Genomic DNA, 10,777 nt, shown 5'->3' with positions numbered 1-10,777 from the left:
GGGGAGTGCCTGCCATGGGCACCTCTGTACCCCAGGGTACATGAGTTGCTCAGTAAGTAAGTGGTGGGTGACTTACCTGTACTTGAAACTTTTTTTTTTTTTTTTTAGAGCTCAAATTGAATGTTTTATCATTGGACCTCACTGTCTACTTAGAGTATCCTGGGAACAGATTCAATCAAAATCTAAGGTCTATATAACCTCCCCCCCGCAAAAAAAAAAAAAAAAAATGTATGGATCCTTCTTTGGAACCTCTTGGGGATTTGTTGTAAATTCCAAACAGGGAAGTATCACAAAATCACCATAGGTGGTTGCCTGATACTTGGAAATGCTGTTTTTATACCATGCAGTTGTGATTACATCTCAGGCTGGCCAGTCACATTGGCTGGCTTCCTTCCCACGCCAGTCTGGCTACGCTTGTGCCAGTTCTGACCACAGCAAAAGTCCTGTTTTGACACTTGCCTTGGCATTACCTCCAGTGGTGGTCCTATCATCCCAGATCCACAAAATGTCGAGAGGAGGCTATTTGGAGATAATTGTGCTAAAAAGAGTAAAGATTTGGTAGTTTTTAGGACAGGTGCTTTAATGCCAGTTCATCTTCCACACAATTGCCATTTATTTAGCCTCACCTGAGGATATGTCTATTGACTTGAGAGAGAGGAAGGAAGAGAGAAATACCGGTGTGAGAGAAACATTGATTGGTTGCCTTCCATATATGCCCTGACTGAGGATTGAACCTGCAACCTAGGTATGTGCTCTGACCAGAAAAGGAACCTGCAACCTTTTGGTGTAAGGGATGACTCCAACCAACTGAGCTACCCAGCCAGGTCTAGTTGTCATTTAACAATCAGATCATGATTAATCCTATTTGAAGCCCTCAGCAGGATTCAGTTTGCCTACAGCATAAATCACAAACTTGTAGTTTATACCTGGCCCTCTGCTCCAATTCTACTCCTCTACCCTACTTCCCAATTCCAACCCAGCCATTCAGAGATTTCCGTTCATCTTTATCCCTCCTAGTTCTTGGAGCTGTTGTAAAGCTAGAATATCTGCTGCCCATTCATCCTAACATTTTAGGGTCAGGTAGACCTAGATCCAAACCCACTTTTTTTCTTCTTTTTCTTTGACTTTTAAAACTAAAAAAAAAAATAAGATTGAGTCAATTTAAGATTGAACTTCGTCTTCTCATTTGTGAAGTGGGGGTAATAGTATAGATCTCATAGGGGCAGTATATGACCCCATTTATTTTGTGGATTCAATAAATTAATCTACAGGAAGCACTTAGTGGCAGTCACGAATTAGAAGTTGTTAGACTTCATGACACATCAAATTGCACTTCCTCTGTGAAAGCTTTAGCAACATCCCAGGCCACCACTGCATTTCCACAGCACTTCTTATTGGCAAACTACATGGCACATTGTCTGGTATTGTGTTATTATTTAGACCTCTGTCTCTCTTAAGGCAGGAACATATTTTCGTCCCCTCACTACCTGGTACATGATATTCTGATATTTGTTAAGTGAATGGATGAATGAATTAAGTGTATAAAGAGATAGTGGATGTTGCTATTTATGATAAAGCTCTTAAAGTAAAGTGAATTTATTCACTTCACTCCCCGATACTGCTAAGGCTCTCAAGGTGAATTCCACATTTTTAGCAAACAAAGCCTGTAAGTGCAGGGGAACCAGTTCTTCAAGGAAATGTTCATTTAAAAAGCAAATGGTCCTTTTGTAATATATATTTAACCAGAGAATTCTATATCCCTGAGATCTCCAAATTGGGAGCTTTGCTTTCCTGCTGCTCACTTAGGATTTGAGAAGTGGGGGTGTGTTAGAGGCTTCATACTAACGAATGTTAATGTTGATGAGCACTCTGCCAGATTTTGTATTAATTTCTTTAATGGATTATTTCTTTTTTTGCTGTTGTTAATCCTCGCCTGAGGATATTTTTCCATTGATTTTTGGTGAGAGTGGAAAAAATGGGGCAAGCAAACATCGATGTGAGAGAGACACATCAATTGGTTGCCTTCCACACACACTCCGACCAGGGCCTGGGATCGAGTCTGCAACCAAGGTACATGCTCCTGACCAGAATCAAACCCTCACCCTAGCTGGTTTGGCTCAGTGGATAGAGCGTCGGCCTGGGGACTAAAGGGTACTGGGTTTGATTCTGGTCAAGGGCACAGGCTCGAACCCCAATAGGAGGCGTGCAAGAGGCAGCCAATCAATGATTCTTTCTCATCACTGATGTTTGTCTTTCTCTACTTCTCTCTTCCTCTCTGAAATCAATAAAAATATATTTAAAAAAAACCCAAAAAACAAAACCTCAACCCTTCAGTCCAAGGACCAATGCTTTATCCACTGAGCCAAGCTGGCTAGGGCTGGATTATTTCATTTATCCTAACAGCAACTTCAAGTGATTGGTAGTATCATTCCCATTTTACAGATGGGGAAACTGATTAGCCTATTCATTTATTCAGTGCATACACACACACACACACACACACACACACACACACACACACAGTGAGTGGCCAGATTATTATGATCTCTGAACGCATAATAATCTGGCCACTCAGTGTATATATAGATATATTAGAGGCCCGGAGCATGAATTCGTGCATGGGTGGGATCCGGCCAGCCTGGCCAGGGGGAGGGGACCTGGGCGGTTGGCTGGTCGAACTCCTGGTTGAGGGGACAATTTGCATATTAGCCTTTTATTATATAGGATATACACTGAGTAGCCAGATTATTATGCGTTCAGAGATCATAATAATCTGGCCACTTGGAGTATATACACACACACACACACACACATTCCGGGATGAAGCCAGGGCTGCGAGGGTCGAGGCAAGCCACCACAGTTGTGAGGGCCGAGCCCCTTGCACGAATTTCCTGCATGGGGCCTCTAGTATATATATCTCCAGGGCCTATGATGTGCCAGATAGCTTCCAAGCTATGAGTACAGTGGTGAACAAAACTGGTTAGGTCCCTGCTTGCTTGGAACTTAATGGGGACAGAAAATAAATACACCAATGTTTCAGGTGGTAACTGCTATAAAGAAAAATTAAGCAGGTTTGGGGGGACAGCTAGGAGGAAGCTGTATGTGTGTGTGACCTGGCTAACTGGGCAGAAATGTTCAAATTAGAAGGAAAAGCAAATGCAAAGGCCCTGAGGTAGGGTATGCTTGGACTGTCTGAGGAAAAGCCAGCCAGGGAAGAATGATGGGGGCTGAGGTCTGGTGCACGGTTCAAGGAGGCATGTGTGCACTTCAGGGAGGACTTTGTAAACGTGGTAAGGAATTTGTATTTGATGGGAGCCCTTGGAAAGTGAATGATCTGACTGATGTCCGTTTTGAAAATGTCTTACTGGCTGCCATAAGACAAGAATGGTGGCGGGTGGGGGAAGGGTGAAAGCAGTGAGATAAGGAACTCTAGGGAGCAGCTGAGGTAGGGCTTCAAGCAGTAGTTACAACTCCCTGCTCTTTCGGTTGCCAAAATATGCTGAGCATCTACCATGTGACAGATGCAACAAATGTGAGCCCTTTGTCACCATTATCTCATCTGACTTACCCTTACAATAACTTTTTCAAAAATATTTTTTTTATTGATTTCAGAGAGGAAGGGAAAGGGAGAGAGAGAGATTGAAACATCAGTGATGAAAAAAAAAAAAAAGAAGAAACATCAGTGATGAGAGAGAATCATTGATGGGCTGCCTTCTGCATGCCCCCCTATTGGGGATCAAGCACACAACCCGACCAGGAATCAAACCCGGGACCCTTCAGTCCTCAGGCCGATGCTCTATCCACTGAGCCAAACCGGCTAGGGATCCTCATAATAACTTTTAAGAGGCAGGTATTATTATTATCCTCGGTTTTTATCTGGGGAAAGTTCATAGAGGATAAGAGATATACAAACTGGTTCTTGTCCCAGTGCAGACGGGCAGATAAAAGCCACTGGCTCCGAATCCTGTGTTTATTTAGAAACATTTGTGACTTTCTTCCAAAATTTTCCCCAGAACTCGCAAGAAACGCCTGGAGCCCTAGTAAATAATTTCTAAGATTTAGGGAGAGTCAAAGAGGAACAACCGATTACAAAAAATATTTTTGACTGCTTTGCAAATGTAATGTATACACACGTTTCAAACAACAAAACAAACTTATATAGGGAGAAAATCAAGTCTTCCATCCCAATTCCTAATGCCCCTCCCCAGAGGTAATAACCGATTTCTGTGTGTCTTTCCAGAGACACTATAAATACGCAATATTAAAATTTATTCTAAATGATGAAGTTATTGCAATAAAAATTAGCAAATATCTAGGCCCTTGCTGTCAGTTTTTTTATTTTACAGATTAAGTGCTAGAAGGGAATGGGACCTCCGACTAATGCCTTACCTCTCTATCCTCAACCATTGGCCTCGCCTGGTAAGGTCGATTCTATCTACTCTCTATTGCCCATGCCTGAGGAGGCTCCGCCCTTTACCCCTCCTTCCACAGTCTTTCCCCGTCGCCCCCGGGTGGTGCTTTGAAAATCTCGCGAGATCCTGCCCTCTTCCCATAACTCCGTGCGCTCGCCCCTCCCGTTCTCTTTCCGCCATCGGTCTGTGCCGGTGAGTACCTCTGTCTGGTCAATCCAGCGTCATCCGTCGGCTATCGGCGCCATCCTGCAGTCTGAGACTCGACTTCTGTGATCTTCGAGGATGCTGGGCCGTGTCTGGGCCGGGGATACGGGCCTTGAGGAGCCTGGGCAGGAGTAGGGGAGAGTCGTGCTCGGTGTCCCACGCTCAGTACCCGGGAGCTGCCTTATAGGGCCCAGGCCGCAGCGCTGGCGGGAACCGGAGAGGTGGTAGTCCCGGCTCGGTCGGCGGCGCCAGGATCTCCCCGAAGTGGCTGAGGCGGCGGGAAGGGTTGGGCACGGGGACTGTCGAGGGCCGTGCATTGCTGCGGTCGCGCTGGGAGCTAGTGAGGCTGAGGACTCGGCAGGAAATACTGCCGGGGTGGCACTCTGCTGGGAACTAACCTGGAGCTTCAGTGCTTGAGGGTCTCCCCTCCATCACTTTGTTGAGCTTTAGGAAGCAGGTTGGATCCCTACCAACCTGCTTGGCGCTTGAAGCTTGATTTGGATTCCATCCTAACTTTCCGAAACTTTATTAAAGTATCTAGCAGTTTGTGCCCGTGGGGAGAGAGTCCACTCTTGTGCACTGTTTGCCACTGTGGTACACTTGCTGTTGACACAGTGTTATATGGCACAAAGATGGACGTTTTCACTTTAATAGATACGGGTGTTAGGTGGAAAGTAGTATTTTTTTTTTTTTTTTTGTATAATAGGACAAGACTGACATTGGGTTAGTGGGATTGAAGGACAATGTTAGTACAGGGGCTGCTGGATTTCAGAAGTCAGGAAAACGTCGGTGACTCTCGCTCCCGTGCGGAATGACTGACGGACCATGTCTGATATTTTCGTTCAGGTAGCTGACATTCCGCTGGGGGAACAATCCTGCTTAGAAATAGGATAACTTCGTCATGACAGGCAGAGAAAAGGATGTGAAGTGACGGTAAAACTCTTGTTTTGTCTTCCCTGAACAGCCACAATGGTGCGCATGAACGTCCTGGCTGATGCTCTGAAGAGTATCAACAATGCCGAAAAGAGAGGCAAACGCCAGGTTCTCATTAGGCCGTGCTCCAAAGTCATCGTCCGGTTTCTGACTGTGATGATGAAGCATGGTGAGTTGCTGTGTTTCGTGTACCTGGGAACTGTCGGCAATGGACTTGGGCTGTGTCTAGAATAGTCTGGGAAGAGGGTGCTGTTGAAGAAACACTGAGGATGTTAGGACTGTCGAAAGGAGAGGTGAAGTTTGTGACTTGCTCTGCTAGGTGTTTGGGAGTTTAAATGGCCCTTCACCTGCGATATGGCATTGAAAGGGCCCCTGAGCTCATCCAAAAGCTCCTTGGGATGGAAAGGATGGTCGCATGTCTTGGGCACAAGGTTGCCTTTGGAAGTGGGAAGGTCTGAAGGGGCAAGGGGAAGTAATCCACTTGGAAGAATTGTAGGCTGGGTTTTGGGTGCGGCCCCCTGAATTTTAAATATTACTTAGGCTGTAAAGATTAGTTCTGATACAGAGCCATTCTCTTCCCCTAAACTTCTTAAAGAAATAGTAACTGAGATGAGGGAAAAGAATCTAGTAGGCATACATGAGGAATACTAGTAGAGTGTAAATATTTAGGTCTCACAAATTGATATCTGGCATTTAATACAGTCCGTTATGTTCTGTAGGTTACATTGGCGAATTTGAAATTATTGATGACCACAGAGCTGGGAAAATAGTTGTGAACCTCACAGGCAGGTTGAACAAGGTAAGAATTTTAGTATTTTCCACCTTTAAGAATGATCTAACATGGTGTTGATGTCTTGTAATTGCCCTTGTGAAACTGAATAGTTGGTGGTGTGCTTGTTTTACCTAGTTAGTTGAAGACTATTACTTTAGGAATTGATTAAATTTTATATCACATTTTACTTCCATTTGTTCTCCAGGATTGCACTTGCTGTAGAATTGTTGACCTAGGGTTTGTGGAGTGTGGGCTGTCTAAAGGGAGATATGGGAGGGTTGGGGTGAAACTGGTGGTACTGGTATTTGAACGTTGGATGTTACAGTGCCTGCCTCACAGGCTTGAACTTGGGTGGCCAAGGCCACTAATGCTGTCACTGTCAGTGTAAACAACTTTTGTGCCTTCCTCTCATGGTGATTGTGTTGGGTTTTTTAAACAGAATGTGGCTCTCTCAATATTACTACTTCTCTATTTGCTGTATGTGTCTCTGAGGTCTGTGTTCCCTTTCAGTTTGAGTTGTCAGCATAACCTAGTAGATCTATTTGATTTATTTGGTTTGTGGTTTAACTGATTGCAGGTATTTTGGGAGCAGGTGTCTGTAAGCTAGTCAGGGTCCCTGAACTGCTGCCCTGCTTTGTGTTCATGTTTGTAGCTTTCAGATTTGCAGGGAGTCTGAACTCCTGTAGTATAGCATGCATTGGGGCAAGGGGCCCAAAAAGTGAATCCTGGTTAGAGGAAGAGGTCAGATTGATTGGTAAGGTTATTTCTTTATCCAAATTTCTTTTACAAAGTTGTTCCTTGTAGAGTGAACTTGCTTCATGTGTGGGTAGATACTTAGTGTTAGATGAAAACTTCTGGATATGAAGCCTTTATGAGAGATTTGAAGAGTTGTCCAGAGTAACTAAGTATGTCTTGTTTGATTCTAGTTGTAATCATTAGACCACAACCCCAAAGTAAGATTCAGATTCACTCTTTGTTCTTGAAGTAGAAGATTCACAGTGTGTTCTTGAAGTAGGTATGTCAGTGTTTTTCCTGTTTTTTAGGAGTTAGGAAGCTGGGATCTGAGCTCTGTTAAGGTCTCAGTTACTTAGTAACCAGTGGGAGACAGTTTTATAGCATATCTTAAAACTGTCCTGCAGAAGATTGTGTTTCTATAAAATTAAAAAAACAAAAATCTCTTTACATTGGAGAAATGTTGCGTACCAAATTCTTGAACATTTCACTGTACATAATAGTTTGAGAAGTAAGTTTGAACAGAGCACTTCCCCAGTGGAACTCATTTGTGGCATTCTTGTTCTGTGGTATACTAATTTGACAAATTCTAGCTAAAAGATAGTTGAAATCCGGGTCCTGCCACTTCGCTGTCTGGCTGAGCAAAACCAATATCAGTTTCTCAAGATTCATCTGGTTAGGGAAGGGTGTGCTGTAGTTTAATTCCACTAGCTGAATGAGAGCAACTTTTCTCTGGAATAAAAAACCTGGGTGCTGTGGAGTGGAGGCTCAGAAAGGTTGCTTCCACTGGAGGTTGCTTGGAGAACTGATTTTCTGTCTTACTGTATTTTTTCCATCCAGTGTGGGATTGCCCTTGGCAATCAGGTGACATCATAGCTGGTAGGATATGAAAGGAGTACTTGAGCAGGTTTCCTAGCATAGGCCTGAGAGGCCGGCCCGTTTGCCATTTCTGTGGGTTCAAATCACTACCCAGGGAAGGGAATTCCTCCAAAACTTAATAAGCTCTTCTAACCTCATAATCTCCTTTGGTTTACTGTTAAGTATCTTAGAATTTTTTAATGGTTGTCTTGTGTGGGTGTGCACACAACTGTCTACCTGTTTTCTTTAGTCCTCTGGAGTTTACGCTTTGATGATACTAATTCTCACATTGTTTCTTGTGTATAAGTAGTGGGAGCCTGCCTGCATTGATATTTTTAGGTGTTCTGGTGATTTATAGAGCAGGGGGTCATATTGGGCTCTTATTACAGAAATTTTTTTTCTCCAGCTTCCATTTTTCTAAACCCAGCTGATTTAATCAGAGATCTTGTATGAGCCCATGGGCAAACTCATGTAGCTTGTTAGTGGAGGTTTGAACATATATTGTGTTTTAGGATTTGTATGTGATTGCGTGAAATACTGTGCTCATGGAGAGCTTGTACTGGTAAGACAGTTGATGTCTCAGTAGCAAACGTATCTGGGATAGCATTAAGAACTTTGCTCTTTCTGCTTCCCATCCGTTTTGTCAGATTAGTTTGGAAAAGTTTGCCTGGGGTTGTAGGATAGTGTGCCTCAGAAATGTTCAGTGGTACTTTATTGATGTGGAGCAGTGAGTGGTCTTAGATTTTAGGATAGTGCCTGTGGAGTTTTTCTTAAAAATTCTAATATTTTGCCCTAGCTGGTTTTGCTCAGTGGATAGAGCATCGGCCTGTGGATTGAAAGGTCCCAGGTTCGATTCCTGTCAAGGGCACATGCCTGGATTGTGGGCTCGACCCCTAGTAGGGGGCATGCAAGAGGCAGCCGATCAATGGTTCTTTGTCATCATTGATGTTTCTATCTCTTTCCCTCTCCCTTTCCCTCTGAAATCAATAAAAATATATACATATAAAAGAAATACTAATATTTTGCATGTTTAGTATATCGATGAAGGTTTTGAGATCCTACATATTCATGCCTTACTATGAAAAAAAAGTTTAGACTTTTGTTGTTGTTGTTCTGCGACAGCCTTCCAGCCTGTGGGGGAATGGTGCACACTGGTAACCTAACACTGCCATGTGTGTTGCCTTGTGTTCTTTTATTGACTTTCTCAATACTTTGTTTTTTCTCCCTGGGCTTGGCATAGTCATAATTCTGTATATTTTTCAAGTGGCATTTATATCAAATATTGTACAGAATAGTTACCCATTAAATTTTGAGTTGATTGGTTTACATGACTGTTAAGCAATTATAAATACTGTTTTGGGTTACCGTTTTTCTATTATTGGTGAAGTATGAACAGTGTTTTATGTTATGTTTTTACAGTGTGGAGTAATCAGCCCCAGATTTGATGTGCAACTCAAAGATCTAGAAAAATGGCAGAACAACTTGCTTCCGTCCCGTCAGTTTGGGTGAGTCAATTTTCCTCAGTTGAAATAAGACTAAGGATTGCTGTGATGAAATTTGATGAGCTGAATTTTGTTGTTCTTGTTGCAGCAGTAGAAATTGTCTACATTCCCAACCAGCTTGACTCAAGGACTTGGCTCATGTGTAGCTACATTACACGTGTTAGGGCTAGGATTCAGATTCTGAGAGGCATGTGAGAGCTGAGGCTGAGAGACAGCAGATTTGTGTCCCCATTAATGTCTGCTCTTTTCGTTTATGTTTGATGTGATCCCCTCCTATGGCCTAATTACTAAGTGGCGGAAACAAGTCCATCAAGTTTATAGCAATACTTAGATGCTTTAAACTCCATGTCTCCTTACCTGAGAGCAGAAAGTGACATTTTGAAAATAAGGAATGCAGTCTTTGCTTTCAATTAAGCTTAGTAGCATTGTTTCTCAGTGTTTGTTCAGGGCAGAGCTGTGTGGCTGAGGTCTCTGGATCTGAGTCTTTTATTATTTTTAATATTTTTATTGATTTCAGAGAGAAAGGAGAGAGGGGGGGAGAGCTAGAAACATCAGTGATGAGAGAGAATCATTGATCGATTGCCTCCTGCATGCCCCACTCTGGGGATCAAACCTACAACCTGGGCATGTGCCCTAACCGAGAAACGAACCATGACCTGGTTCATAGATTGATGCTCAACCAATAAGCCATGCCGGACGGGCTGGATCTGAGTCTTGTTTCCAGAAGCATTCCTGTGCATGGCCAGCTTGTGGAGGCAGTGTTAGTTTCTGTGTCTGTTACAGGAAGATGTCTTAAGCACTGATGAATGGTGGTGCCTTCTGTACCAGAAATTGGCTTTATGTTGAACTATTTAGGAAAAACTCACCATTTTTTTTTAACTCTCCATAGTTTCATTGTACTGACAACCTCAGCGGGCATCATGGACCATGAAGAAGCAAGACGAAAACACACAGGAGGGAAAATCCTGGGATTCTTTTTCTAGGGATGTAATACATATGTGGAAATAAAATGCCTCAAAGGACTCTGGTGCTTCACTCAGTCGTTTTGAACGTGACAGCAGTGGCAGGAGCTCCTGCGGCGGTGTGCAGCCTTTGTGTTATTTGGTGAATGCTGTTTCCCTGAAGTGACCAAGAAAGTCTTGTGATAACTCACCCATCACGCTCATGCTCAGCAGAGGATGGTGTCTGGCCCTGGATGGTTGCATCTGGGTTGGGGTCCAGGCAGCGAAGCTGTCGCTTTCTGGAGTCTTATGTCAACCCTGGAAGGATGGTGCCTTTCCTGTTTTTAGCTTGACAGTAGTGCTCATTTCAGGCACTGTTGTTAACTGCCCTGAAAATACATGGTTGGTTAACTATGTAAGTGG

The 10,777-nt window shown here is 43.4% G+C and overlaps 1 protein-coding gene across 2 annotated transcripts; it reads left to right on the top strand.

Annotated features, from left to right (window-relative positions):
- Positions 1–4,580: 4,580 nt before the first annotated feature.
- RPS15A (ribosomal protein S15a) lies at positions 4,581–10,448 on the top strand. Of its 2 annotated transcripts, none has more exons than XM_008141544.3 (5): positions 4,581–4,604; positions 5,581–5,718; positions 6,269–6,348; positions 9,331–9,416; positions 10,303–10,448. In XM_008141544.3, the coding sequence occupies exons 2-5, from the start codon at positions 5,586–5,588 to the stop codon at positions 10,394–10,396; spliced, it is 393 nt and encodes a 130-aa protein (XP_008139766.1). In that variant the 5' UTR covers positions 4,581–4,604; positions 5,581–5,585; the 3' UTR covers positions 10,397–10,448. The 2 variants fall into 2 exon arrangements, with proteins under 2 accessions (XP_008139766.1, XP_028001244.1); XM_028145443.2 differs by lacking the exon at positions 4,581–4,604 and adding an exon at positions 5,309–5,462.
- Positions 10,449–10,777: the final 329 nt, after the last annotated feature.

Source organism: Eptesicus fuscus, chromosome 4 (assembly GCF_027574615.1).
Source record: "Eptesicus fuscus isolate TK198812 chromosome 4, DD_ASM_mEF_20220401, whole genome shotgun sequence".
Classification (NCBI taxonomy): Eukaryota; Metazoa; Chordata; class Mammalia; order Chiroptera; family Vespertilionidae; genus Eptesicus; species Eptesicus fuscus.
Note: the sequence above shows the minus strand (reverse complement) of the source record. Positions and strands in the feature narration are given on the sequence as shown.